The 13,643-nt window shown below is 41.8% G+C and overlaps 1 protein-coding gene across 3 annotated transcripts in view; it reads left to right on the plus strand.

Annotated features, from left to right (window-relative positions):
• The window catches only part of PPP1R21 (protein phosphatase 1 regulatory subunit 21), a 58,666-nt gene extending 50,276 nt beyond the window's left edge, over nucleotides 1-8,390 (plus strand). For all 3 annotated transcript variants that reach the window (XM_077749205.1, XM_077749207.1, XM_077749206.1), the window contains 5 exons: nucleotides 20-52; nucleotides 1,201-1,317; nucleotides 3,832-3,930; nucleotides 4,891-5,019; nucleotides 7,715-8,390. In XM_077749205.1, coding sequence (XP_077605331.1) covers nucleotides 20-52; nucleotides 1,201-1,317; nucleotides 3,832-3,930; nucleotides 4,891-5,019; nucleotides 7,715-7,744 — 408 coding nt within the window. In that variant the 3' untranslated portion in view covers nucleotides 7,745-8,390. The remainder of the gene's footprint in view (nucleotides 1-19; nucleotides 53-1,200; nucleotides 1,318-3,831; nucleotides 3,931-4,890; nucleotides 5,020-7,714) is intronic.
• The last annotated feature ends 5,253 nt before the right edge of the window (nucleotides 8,391-13,643 follow it).

Below are 13,643 nucleotides of genomic sequence, written 5' to 3' on the forward strand. Positions count from 1 at the left end.
TTTTCCCCTTATATTCTAGATTGGGATTTTAACCAGGACATCTGACAATGAGGTAATGTGTGCTTGGCATCATGTTTGTTAGTAAATATTTGACTGTATGTTTGTTCACAAAGTCCTGCAAAAGTCAGCTTTCTCTAATTGTTTTCTGACCATTCTAGAAATTGTGGAGCCAGTGTTTTTCCCCTCCATCCACGGATCCATGTTGCTTTTCTTTCTGGTTCTATTTTCACTGTCACCAACAAATTACAGCCTGTTTCTGTAATTGCCTCATTGAATGACTTGGCTTGGCAGTTTGACAAGGTGTGGTGCGAGCTTGGCCATTGGTTTGCTGGGGTCCTGCGGGAGGCTGGAGGCATTAGCTCTCCCAGTGGGCAGGCTGGGGAGAGGGCTTTCAGGGTCTCGACCAACAGTGTCCTTGCCAGTTCTTCCCAGCCCTCAAGGGAGTGAACCCAGGTCAGATTGGCTTTTGAATTTTGAAATACTGTAAAATGTAGCTTTATAAATAACCATTCAAGGAACACTGAAGTTAGTCAGCTTTCTACTCAGTATGGCAAGTTGGTAAATATAGTTCAAGTAGGTTGGTAAATTCGATTTCCCCATTGGTCTTTTACTTTAGTAATCTTGAACTTTTCTGTGTATTTTTAAACTAAACTCAGTAATGTACCATTGCTAGAGTAACTAGAAATACTGGTCTGGGACAAGGCCCATAAACTGTTCCAAATAGAAATGGTTTCATTGGTTAGTGTGTTTAAGAGCATGAAAACTGTCTTAAGATAATTTGAGGGGAAAAAAGAATGTTCAGATTTTAGGGGTTCCAATAATGCTCCCTTTCCCCTGCCTTCTTCCAGTTAGAGAAGGATGTGGGTGTCAGACAGTCAGGTCTGTGGCTTCTTAAAGCTGGATGGAAGGACATGGCCCCACAGGTAGTGGGCCTCCCAGCACTTCATTTCTCCTCTCTTCTTTTGAAGCCATGCTCTTGTTGTGAGATAGGCAGGAATGCTGAATAAGAGGTATTTGGAATACACATTTACCCGTTTTGTCTGAAGTTTCTTTGAGGGGTAGGAAAATTAGGATTCCCTATCAGATTTCCAATGAAAATGTACAAAATGTTGTCTTTTTCTTTTGTCTTCTGGAGTGGATGGTAATCTTTTCTAGAGCTGCTTCATCTCACTGGCACTTAGTTATGTGTGCTCTGTTTAGGTTCCAGATGTGGAGTCTCGTGAAGACTTAATTAAAAGTCACTACATGGCAAGGATAGTGGAGCTGACATCTCAACTACAGCTGGCTGACAGCAAGTCAGTGCATTTTTACGCTGAGGTGAGTAGAGAGGTAATTAGATTTGGGGGCTTTTTCCTGACCCCGTCAGAAATGAGGTCACAGTCTGGTCCCCTGCTATTCACTCGAAGAGAGAAGTCCCTGTCTGTGCATCCATATGAAGTTGGTTGGAGTTCTTATTGATTGGGCTGCATCCAACCCCAAATCTTCATTTCAGTAAGTAGGGACGGATTTGTCATTTCCAAGTTACTGAAAGACAGTTGAGAGGCTTATGGGTCCCCTTTTCTATGGTCGCATAACATATATTTGGATCATTATTGTCAGAGATTATTTGGTTTAGAGACTTAGAGGCAGGTAGACATTCACAAGTCAAGGAATTTTCATGCAAAGAAATTAAAAAAAGAAATATGACTGGTTCTTTTTTTCCTAAGTGACAAGCTGTAGGAATGAGTTCCTATAAATGATAAAATGAAAAATGTAACCTTTGATATATAATCTTTTTGTTATATCTTCTTCCTCCCTAGCCAAATAACTCATTTTCTTGGGAGAATTAGAAAAACCCTATGCAAAATATTCGGTAACATTGTACACCATTTCATTAATTAGAAGGGAGAAAATGAAGTAAGAAAGTACAGAAAGTACATCCATCGATGCCTGTTGCTCAACATATAAGAATACCTGTAAGGTCTCTCATTTAAAACTTTACATTAAAAGGTCCGTTATAGACGTCAGACAGAATTATAATGCTTTTAAGTTGTTAAAGAAATTGAGGGGGCTCCTGGGTGGCTCAGTCAGGTAAGCATCCGACCATTGCTCTCAGCTCAGGTCTTGACCTCAGGGTCATGAGTTCAAGCCCCACGTTGGGCTCCACTCTGGGTGTGAAGCCTACTTAAAAAAATAAATAAATTGTTAAAGAAATTGAGAAAGAAAAGACAACACCCATTATTGGGACCTGACTTTGTGATTTTCTCCTGTATTACGGAGATAGAGGCGATGACAGGAAGCCAGTTTCTAGATGTGGAGAGGGGCTTTGGTTCTTTTTCTCCTGCTGCAAGAAATGATGCCACGTTGTTCACAAGCCACCATTCCCTATCTCTTTGAGCTGTTGTTGAGTGACAGCTTGTTGGGGAGCACAGTGAACTGGCTGACCTGCAGTGAAGCTGCTGTGGCGCCGAGCTTCTGAGCCCTGCGGTCGTGTCCTTGTTTGGATCCCCGACTGCCTTCGGAGTTAGTGTCCCAGACTTGATTGTCCTCTCTTTGAGGGCTCATGCCTTGCAGATCTCTCCCTCTTTCTCAGGTTTGGTGCTGAGCACAGAGTAGATGTTTGGTTAATAAATGGTGGTTGATTTGGTGAAATTCTCTTGTGAGGAATGAAATGAGAAGCCAGGGAGTGTTGGAGGCTGTTTCACTTCCAAGAGATTTGCTTATCTTGGTAAATGTTTTCAGCACAATGTGATACAACAGTTTTTACATTGTCCTAGTTTTTCCTTGTCTGTAAACAGGAAGTGGTGAGCCCTCCGCATGGCTTTACTGGAATGGTTAGTCTGACTGATGTCGACACAGATTCAGATGTGTCTCAGCAGATCCTCTTTGTCAGTCCCGTGGCCTTATCAGAAAGTTTGGTGATCCTTTTGCTGGCACACTGTCTTTAAACAATAGTGAGAAACAGAATTTTTCTTTATTCTTCTTGTTCAGCTCTGTCTCTGGATAGCCTAGCTCTGGCAGAACCTCAGAGAAAGCAGCTGGGATCTTCAAATGCCTGCACTCACTTCATATTCCCTGTAGATAGAGCCTAATCTGTAGCCTGGGACTGTAAAGCTTTTATTGTTTCTATAATGTGGTCTCTATAATAGAGGACTTAAAACACTAGAAAATGGCTTAGGATTCATATTGCAAGGTCAGATGCCATGGATAACTTTTGAAATAACCACTTCCATTCTCATCCAGTTTGAGTACAAATGAATCCTGGGTACATGTAAAAAACTTTTTAAGGGACACTTGGCTGGCTCACTTGCTAGAGTATGGGACTCTTGATTTTGGGGTTGTGAGTTCGAGCCCCATGTTGGGTGTAGAGATTACTTAAATTCTTAGGGGCATCTGAGTGACTCAGTCGGTTAAGTGTCTGACTGTTGATTTCAGCTCAGGTCATGATGAGCTGGGTGATGAGATCCAGTCCCCCGTCTGGCTCTGCGCTGACAGCACAGAGCCTGCTTAGGATTTTCTCTCTCTGTCTTTTTCTGCCCCTCCCCTGCTCATGTGCATGCCTGCACCCTCTCTCTCTCCCCTCAAATAAATACATAAACATTTAAAAATAAATAAATAAATAAATTCTTAAATAAACACCCCCCCCCAACTTCTAAAGTTTTTTGTCACCACTGGTCGACATGCTAGAGCTAGGAAAACCTTGATGAGCTTGGGTTAGTGGATGTTTTTCCTTATTAGAGTGGTGAGAAGGGACCTCATCTACTGTGTATTCCAGGGAGTGGTACAGTCCTGAAGTGAATTTGGTTTGGGGAAGGGCCCCCTGAGATAATGGGATGTTTTCTGATTTAACAGTGTCGAGCACTCTCTAAGAGACTGGCCTTGGCCGAAAAGTCTAAAGAGGCACTGACTGAAGAGATGAAAGTAGCTGGTCAGAACATCAGCAGACTTCAGGTGAGTTCAGAAGTGTTACCTGCACGATGTTAATATGGTTTCCACTGGAAGTTCTTGGGCAGCAAAGTCAGTGTTTCCTTTTGAAAGTAGTGGCGTTCGGCCTAGAGACATGCATTTTTCTAACCAATTTAGTTCTAACTCATTTTAAAGTAGTATCTTACATACATCAGGCAAAAAGTTGTGTATTGCTTGTTTCTCTGACCTGATTTTATTTTGAATAGCTTTATAGTCAGCATTTCCTTAAATGATACTTATGTACCCCCAGCCCTCCCTCCTCCTTCCCCATGCTAATCTCTGTCATGGCGGGCTGTACACTTGCTCTGTTCACGTGACTCTGATCTTTCTATTTACCGTTTCATAAAACTGACCTAAACTGAAAGGTGGGGCTGCAAAATATTCCTTCTTACTCACTGGTTTGTTTTAAAAGCCTTATTTCCAGAAAGCCTCTCTTAAGTATAAACATGATACGGGCAGAGTAAAAACACATTAGCACAGCAACACCTGCCCCCTCCTGAGTTTCAGATTAGCTAATCAGATTAGCTAGAAGCACAGGATCAGATTGTAAGGGGCTGGAGAGAGCAGAGAGCTGGGCAGACAAAGGTGCTGCCTCCAGGGAGGGTCCTGCCCTGAAGGCTGAGGGCCTTGAGGCTCTGGAAAACCTGAGGGGAGCTGGAAAGATAATGTAGCCCTCTTGTTCTTTGTGACAATTTTATACCTGATGTAGAAGGAAAGTCTTTTTGCAAAGAAATGAAAAACCCATTTAAAGGCTGAAAAGAAGAAAAACTTGTTCCCCCGTTTGTTTTAATTTTGTTAAGGCCTTTGGCTTGTCCTTCATGTTAATTGATTACATAGGTCATCTTGACAGGTAGCTTTTCTCAAATTTCTCTCATAAATTAAAAAGGCTTTGGCGTGGTGTGGCTATGGGGAGTTTGATTTTTCCCTTGTTCCTTTGCCATTTAGGATGAGCTGACAACTACTAAGAGGAGTTACGAGGATCAGTTAAGTATGATGAGTGACCACCTGTGCAGCATGAACGAGACCTTGTCTAAACAGAGAGAAGAGATTGACACGCTGAAGATGTCCAGTAAGGTAGGGAGGGGAAGGAGGAGGTCTCTCTCAAATACCATACTTCCTGTGTAATATAAAGCATTGCATTGCTGTGCATTTCAGGAGCAAAGGTTAAGAGATTTGAAGTGTTTTTAAATAATTATTCTTCATATCATTTGTCCTCTTATCCAAAAGTAAGATTCAGTTTCTTTGACTGAATTATAAGTTGAGAAGAGGTCTGACCTCTAAGGCCTTTAATAATACTGTGTCCTTTGATTTGGGGCATTTTTGGCATTTCTTCTACTGTTTTATCATTTAAGGGGATTCTTTAGAGACGTTATGATACAGACTTTAAAAAAATTTTTTTTTTTTTAGTGTTTATTATTTTGAGAGAGAGGGAGGGCGAGTGTGCAGGGGCGGAGCAGAGCAAGAGCGCACAGGGCAGAGAGACGAGGACAGAGGATCTGATGTGGGCTCTGAGCTGACACCAGAGAGCCTGATGCAGGGCTTGAACCCATGAACTGTGAGATTATGACCTGAGCCAAAGTCAGACGTTTAACTGACTGAGCCACCCATATATCTAAAATGGTGCTGTTGAAGAGTGACCTTTTTAGCAGATTTATTTTCATACACATCCATGTAAGTTAGGAATGTCTTATCCTTTTCCAAAATTTTCTTTTGCTTTCATTTCCATAAAGCCACTGCTTGTCCAGGCTGAGATCAACAGATATTGGTACTATCTTTTTGTTGAAGTATATATCTACATATTATATCTCTGTTGTTGTCACATAATGTATATATTCTTTTACCATGAAAGGTAGGCCTCCGGAAGCATCTCAGATACTTGGCATGTTTTGTAACTCAGACAGTACTATACCACTGCCACCTGGGATTCACTCTCTGACCTGTGCTCTTTGAAATCTGCTGTTGCCTCTTACTGACTTAGCAGCCATTTATTGAATTTCTTCTACGTGCTAGCACTGGGGAGGAAATAGAGATGAACAAACTCTAGCTTTATTTTAGCATCAGCTAGAGGTGGTGAGGGCAGCATTCTGCTCAGTTGATATCTCCTTGGAAAATATATCATGTTAGTGCATTGGAATCTGCATTATATACCGTTTCTCAGTGTAGCCTCATGTTATTGATTGGCCCCTGGCTACTTTGGAGAGAGCAGGAGAGCATCTGTGATACTTTTCTGGGACATCTTGTGATGATGGTAACCAGACTGTGTGGGTTTGATTATGGTTCTTCAGTTACTTTCTTTTTCTTTTTTTTTTTAATGGTTATTTATTTTTGAGAGAGACACAGAGTATGAGTGGTGGAGGGTCAGACAGAGAGGGAAACACAGAAATCTGAAGCAGGCTCCAGGCTCTGAGCTGTCAGCACAGAGCCTGATGTGGGGCTTAAACCCACAAACTGTGTGAGATCATGACCTGAGCCGAAGGTGGCCACTTAACCGACTGAGCCACCCAGGCACCCCATCCAGTTACTTTCACGTCAGGAAACAAGCTCAGAGGTGATGGGTTGGGCTTGGTCCTCTTGAGTAATGCTTCCCATAACTCCTTTGGCCTCTTTCCTGGTGTTGGGAGGGCAAGGGCTAGCTCACAGGTTATTTTCCTGGTAATGATAGAAAGGACGTACATTAGTATGAGTATTATGAGAAAGCCTGTTTTAGCACCTAACATCTGGAAAGAAGTGGCAGACTCCAGAGCTGCAGAAGACATTTTATCTGAATTAGAAGAGATGAATGTTGACTACAGCAAAGTTCATTGTTGCAAAGGTAACTGCATTGTAGCTACTTTAGCAGTTAGGGAATTTTCAAGTTCTCTCTGAACTATTTACTCTAGTCCCTAAAATATGTCCTTAATGAAATGCCACGTGTATGATCCTTCCTCACTTTGTAGTTTATTTTGTTAACCTTTTTTTGATCGTTCTGCGATCCCTGTATGTTGCCCCCCTCCCCTGCTGTTTATGAGTAGTTAAGATTGCTATAGCATCATCTTACTGCTGAGTTGACAGGGTCTCCATTGGATACCAAGTAAACATCTTGGAACTATTTCGTTTGCTATCATCTTATTATTAATGTTTGTGTTCTGCAGGCATTTCCCACATACGTGACAAAAATGTATTTGTAACTAATGGTTAGGTATAGGAATTTAGTTAAATGTTTTTCTCCAGAAAGATGTTACATAAAACTGGGAAATCTAAATCTCCACATGTGAGGAGATAGGGAATAAGGTAAGACGTCTGCCCCTGAGTTTTCAGTCCATATCTGAGCTTCCTTTTTCAGATGATCATTTCCACTGGGATGTTAGTTGACACATACTCAAAATTAATATCTATTAAGACCTTTAAAAGGTATTTATTAGGCAACAAAGACACGTCTTTAGGCTAAAAATTTTTATTCAGTGTCTGAAATCATAAACTCCCTTGTCTTTGGATCAAAATGAATATTTGAAGTTTGGTAAATCCAAGGTAGCTCTGTTTTCTTTATCACCAATCTTCAGCCCTTGGGCAGAGAGGGTTCGTAGAGATCGCGAGTAGGGGAGGTAAAGGTGACAAACTGCTTTGTGATTACTGAATAAAAGTTAGCAATGCAAGGTTACCAGCTGTACTCCCTCGTGGAAGCTAAAGTTTTCCAAAGTGAACTATGGCCTTTCAGACAGCTTGGCCAATAAACCCTGGATTATTTTTCTAGAAGTCTGCATTCTTATTCTTGATATTTTTCTTTGTGCAGGGAAATTCTAAGAAGAACAAGAGCCGATAGTTTACACATAGATGGCTGGTGACTTCTTTCCAAAGCTGCTGCTGTTACACGGAGCTGCAGGACCCAGACCGCTCGTCCAGTGCCCAGTGCTGGCCGCCTGCAGGAGCCGGGCTGCTGTTGGACCTAGTAAACTAGTCAGTGTTGTAAATGGCCTTGAAACACTTAAAGTATATTTGTAACTAGTAAGGCAGATACAGAATTTGATGTTGACAGTAAAATGGACAACAATACATGTACCATGGATATTGTAGGTTTCCTTACGCTGTTTTTACTGTGCACTTTTTACAATTAGGTTTTAATTTCAGTATGTAAGAACAACAAATATTTTGTATATTTTCAGACTCAATTATATGGTAATCGATTTGGTATCTATGGAATAGACCTATGTTTCTGGATAAAATGCTTAAATTGTCAAACGTCATTCCTTCTTGCTATAATTGAAAGCAGTCTCCAGATTCTTTTTGAAGACTTATTCATATTCTCTCTCTCTCTCTCTCTCTCTCTCTCCCTCTCTCAGAGGGAGTGGGTCTTGCAAACTTCAGATCTTGTGGGTTTATAATCATTGTCTACAGCTCTTCAGTACCTTCTCTGTGTTGGAATAATAGCTTAAGGAAATTGATGTCAATAAATTCGTACTTACATCAAACTTTCAGGCTATGAAAATTTGATAAAGGAAATGGAAACCTATGAAAGTATGTTTTTCAAAATTTACAAAATCCTGCCTTAGATATAACCTTTCTAATTCCCCAAATTGGAACAATTGTCTGGTTTATCCTTTATTAATGCTTTGAGTTTTACCTTAACAGTTCCTGTAACCATACTTCGGGCTCTCTTTGGTTTATTTCATCAACTGTATCATTGCAGTGTAAACCTCTGATGTGTCTCCAGTGCTCCCTAAATATACTCTCCTTTCACCAGAGCTGCTTGCTCAGACCCACTCCACCCCATGTCCAAGTCTCCCAGGTTAGCTCAGGTGTTCTTGAAGCCCCTCCTCCCCACCTCCCTGCCAGCTGCACCTCCTTTGGGCCTCCTCTCTAGCCACCTTCCAAAATGCCTTATTTTGGTTGAGCTGAGAGTTCATCACCAGCTTCCCTCTGTACTCAGCACAAAGGCCAACTCGTGGCCTCTGCTCCACAGCCTCGGCTTCCTGCTATAGAGAGAGACCCAGTTCTTACAGTAATGACAGTGTTTGGATCCTGTCGTGGAACCTCTGAGTGAATCAGCTTAATCCCATTCTGCCTGGCCCCGGCCCCGGCCCCGGCCCCGGAGCCCTCTCTGTTTTCTGTGACCTGTTCATTTCCAGGTCTCTAACAGATAAGCCAGCTATTTTCACTGCACCTGCGCCTAGGCCCCCAAGCATTGTGGGGAAGAAATCAAATAACCATTCTGATTAGCTCCCTCATAAACTTAGGCTTTCCAGCTCCTGCCAGGCCTTCAGTGCTCTGTGACAGTCCTTGTGACATTTCTAGTCTATATCTATTCATCCTGTGGACGGTTTGGGATAGAGAAGTCCTTGCAGGGACTGCCTTATCCCTCTGCTCACCACTGTGGCCCAGCTCTCAGAGGACTTGTCTCTTCTGCCTAGGCTTCTCAGGGCATGGGAAGTGCAAAGTGAGAGGTAATTCTAGTTTAGGCACAGAATCGGGACTTAGATAGTTACCCGAAGTCCATGCAGGAGTGAAACTGAAAAGAAAAAAGAAAAGGAAAAAAAAAAAGGCTTTAATCATGCACTGCTTCCTGGGTAAGATGGAGTTCTCAGAACTTGCTGAAATGACGTGTCCTACTTTCTCCCGATTATGCACCACATGCTCACTGTTGAAAATTTGGAAGCAAGGAAGAGCATCAAGAGCGCATCTCTTGGTAGAGATTCAGCTATTAACATTTTTGTTTGTTCCTGCTTTTTGTTCCATGTATATGTAAAAATGGATGTTTTTAATCAAAATTGATCCTTAGAATTTCAAAATGAAGAGAAAAAGGTTTTTCAACAGGAAGGGACTGGTGATTGGTTAGCCCCGTAACTCAAGGGGTCACTCCGCGTGAGCAGCCCTGAGCTGGAAGACCCACCAGGCACAGCTGGAGAAACTGATAAATGGCATGTGCCTTGTTGTATCATTTTGAACACCACCACTCATCATGATGGAAGCAACACTGTTCACCTTTCAAGCTGATAAAACTGATAAAACTCCACTGGATTCTGCTTTTGGTAAGAAACTATCAGTTAAACTAACAGAAACTTTTTAATAACATGACCACTTTCAAAACTCATTATCTGCTTAAACAAAGCAAAACAAAACAAAAACTCAGCCACACTATTTCTGAACAGAAATGTGGGAAAAAATAAGGAACCAGTTAGCTGAGAAAGCCACCAAAACGGGGAGCAAAAAAATTCTTAATGAATGTCTATGAATGAAAGCCTTCTTTATAATCCCTAAGACAGAAAAAAAGTGCAATGTTTACTTTTGTTTTATGCATTAAATCTGGGAGTTGCTTCTAGCTCTTAAAAGGCTTCAAACTCCTCTGTAACTTTAACATATGAAGAGAGCAACTTGATTGGTGATGGCTACTAAACAATCTAATCTGGGAGAGCCACACTGACAAGGAAGTATCTGTTCTGTGATAGAAAAGGAAGCTGCTTTTCTCTGCTAAGAGCCATATCCTCAGACACCATGGTGATAAATGGAAAGCTTGTCAGTAGATGGTTGCCTGTGCCTTAAATTTTTAAGCAGTTTAGTAATTAGCTCCAAATTAGGAAATTAACTGGCAATCAAAGCATTAGAAACGAAAACCCAGTATAACTCTCCCAGATCTTTGAAAGAAAAGGCTCTGGAGCATCAGAGTAACCTTTCATAAGGAGAAGATTAGAAGAATTGACTCCTGGTGGAAACAGGCTGGGGGCTATTGTCTCATTGGTGGGCGCAGGAGTCTCAAAAGGCCCCTCCCCCACTTCAAACCTTTGTGATTGTTTTACCAGGAGCTTTAATCAGAACTCAACCCCACTGCTCCCTAAACACCAGTGGAATAGCCGAGTGGTGACATACCATAGGTCTTAGGAACTCCACAGTTCAGTTAACCAACAAAGCACAAAATGTCACTTACATCTTGCTCAGATGCTGAGGAATATTCTCCCTCTCTTCAACTTTCTGTAATTTCTTCAGGACACCTCTTCTGTTGGGTGAAACTAGCTATTCATCATCATGTGTGCTGTCTGCCTGAGCAGCTACAGATGCTGTGAGGCAGGAACCGTTCATGCCTAGCCCAGTGTTTTGTAGCATGTGGTCAATAAATGCTAATTGGATACGTTTTAGGAAGGCAGCCAAGGACTGGCCAACTGTAGTTCAAGCCACACCTAAGAGTGTCCCATAGCCAATCTCAGGCCATTCTGAAATAAGTGATCATCCCCGGAACTATCATTGATTTTGACATTTTCAGTGAAAATGTGTTTCTCTCTGGAAATTTCTATCCAAAGAGTATTCAGTTTTCCTCATGGAGAAAGTTATTTAAAAATAGTGTGTTCTTCAAACATCAGGCTTGAATGCAATCACATAGGTAAAATGGTGGTTTTTTTATGAAACCATCCACTAGGTAATATGTATTTTTTGAATATAGTATTTCAAAAGCTCTCCATCTTGAATGAATGTTGTAATATAAATAGAGACTTGTAAAGTTTTTAGAGAAGAATGTTTTTATCATGCATTTAGGGATAAGTTTGTCCTAAATCTGAAGTCCTTACTTTTCCCAGGCATGTCCGCTTTGGAAATTTCTGCAAAGTGGTTTGAGTTTATATTAATTGATTCTGACCGCTTCAGCTGATTTGAGTTTTGAGGAATTCCAAGTTAATCTACTAGGTCATATGTACAGACACTTTGGGGACCCTTTGTTAAACAGCTCTTGGAAGCTTTAAATGATTTCTGTGAAAGGCTGCTAGGAAAAAAAAAACTTAATAAAAGGAGAATGAGATAGTCTGAGGGTCTACTTATTGTAGAGCGAGGAAAAGAACAGGAAGTGGAGTAAAATGGGGTAACAGCTGGTGATAGAAGGCTCTGGTAGGTTAGCTATTGAGGCTAGGCTGAGCTGTTTAACATCAGATTTTGATACAAAGGGGAACTGCCAGAAAGGATTCTTTGGAAATATGTGGTGGTATTACAAGAAATAAATGTGCATTCATGAAAGTGGCAACCTTTGGGGCAATGCTGAGTCACACAGAAAGCGGAGGGACAGTCCCTTGTAAAATATAAATGGTTTTCAACCAACTATATTTGGTCTTTAGAAAATTATGGGCCTATAGTGTCAAAGTTTCCAAAGAGATTTCTTTCAACAGGTGGGCAACCTACTATTGAAGGCCATACTACTTATTCAAAGATGATAGAATTTAAAAAGTGCACTCAAAACTATTTAAATGCAATCATGATTGCCATTTGTCAAGTGCATTGTTGTTTCTTTTATGAGCCATTTCTCAAGATACCTGTGGTATTTTCTGAGATGGGCTGCCCCCCCACCCCCCCAGGCCTATTGGCTTATTCACGGGACAAAGGAGGTTCAATTTGGAGCTTCAGCCAGAATGCCCAGGTCAAGACATCCTTTTCTTCCCTTCCTCTGCTTCCCTCTTCCTTTGTTCTTGCTCTGCACCTCTCTCAGCTCCTTACCAGAAGGCTGACTTGGGGCCATTACCTGTCTGGTTCCAGAGAAGAGTCTCTGAAAAGTTGCATATCAGTTGACTTCCTGTTCCCTACGCTCTCTCTTGACCTTATTCAACTCTTGATCATCACTGGGATGGTAGCTGGAGAAAATAGGGAGAAGAGGAGGACCTGGTCCCTTTTTTCTATTTGTTGAGAGTATTTTAAGCATAACAACCACTAGAAAGTTCATCTGAGAATAAAAGTGTCCTAAATAAATCCTGACATGTCTGTGTCCTCTCTGAATGTAGTTTCAGGCTGGTGGTTGAATAGGATCCTGAGTATCTTTTATTTCAACCAGAAGTCCAAGGTCAAAAACAAGCCTACACTTGAAAGAGCATTTAAAAGAGAATCACATTGGGCACCTGGGTGGCTCAGTCGGTTAAGCATCCGACTTCGGCTCAGGTCATGATCTCATGGTTTGTGGGTTCAAGCCCTGCGTTGGGCTCTGTGCTGACAGCCAGCTCAGAGCCTGGAGCCTGTTTCAGATTCTGTATCTCCCTCTCTCTCTGACCCTCCCGTGCTCATTTATCTCTCTCAGAAATAAATAAAAAATAATTAAAAAGTAAAGGAGAATCACATTGCTGTGCAAAGGCAAGGATGTATCAACGGAATTCCCTTATTTCCTTTCTACCATTCAGGCACAGCACTTCAAGTTGACATGTTCAATAGGGCCCCCTAAATTTTCTCCCTGGGCCCAAGCTCTCCCTTCCTAGGTAGGTCATCTTTCAGACTAAGTCAAAATTCTTCAGTTGCCCTTTTGAGTCCACAGGGGTTTACTAGTACCTACTTATGCTAGGCTGTGGTAATCCCAAAGTGAATAGGACACCACCTGGAGCAAAATAGTCCTTTGCTTAAAAACACTCATGTGTTTCCTGTTTCATGCTTTATGTTTCACCTTCCCATCCATCATTTTCCACCTCTAAGCTTCCAGTCTTGCCAGTCTCCAAAACACTAGACCCAGGGCCTTGGAATGTCCACTTTTCTCCGCTCTGAGTCTGTTCAAACACCTACCAAACCTCCCATCCTGGGGTTGGGTATCCCTGTAGGATAAAAGGCACAGGCAGATCTTTCAATTCTTACTGGCTTCCAGCGGTCAGCCCTACTTGCAAAAGAGGCTGAGAAGCAGAATGACTTGCCTGGAGTCAAATCCTAGCAGGTGATGGAGTAGGGACCAGAAGCCACCCCCTAGCCTCTCTTGGGGGGACAAACTCCCCTTATCTCTT

Source organism: Crocuta crocuta, unplaced genomic scaffold (assembly GCF_008692635.1).
Source record: "Crocuta crocuta isolate KB4526 unplaced genomic scaffold, BGI_CrCroc_1.0 scaffold118, whole genome shotgun sequence".
NCBI lineage: Eukaryota > Metazoa > Chordata > Mammalia > Carnivora > Hyaenidae > Crocuta > Crocuta crocuta.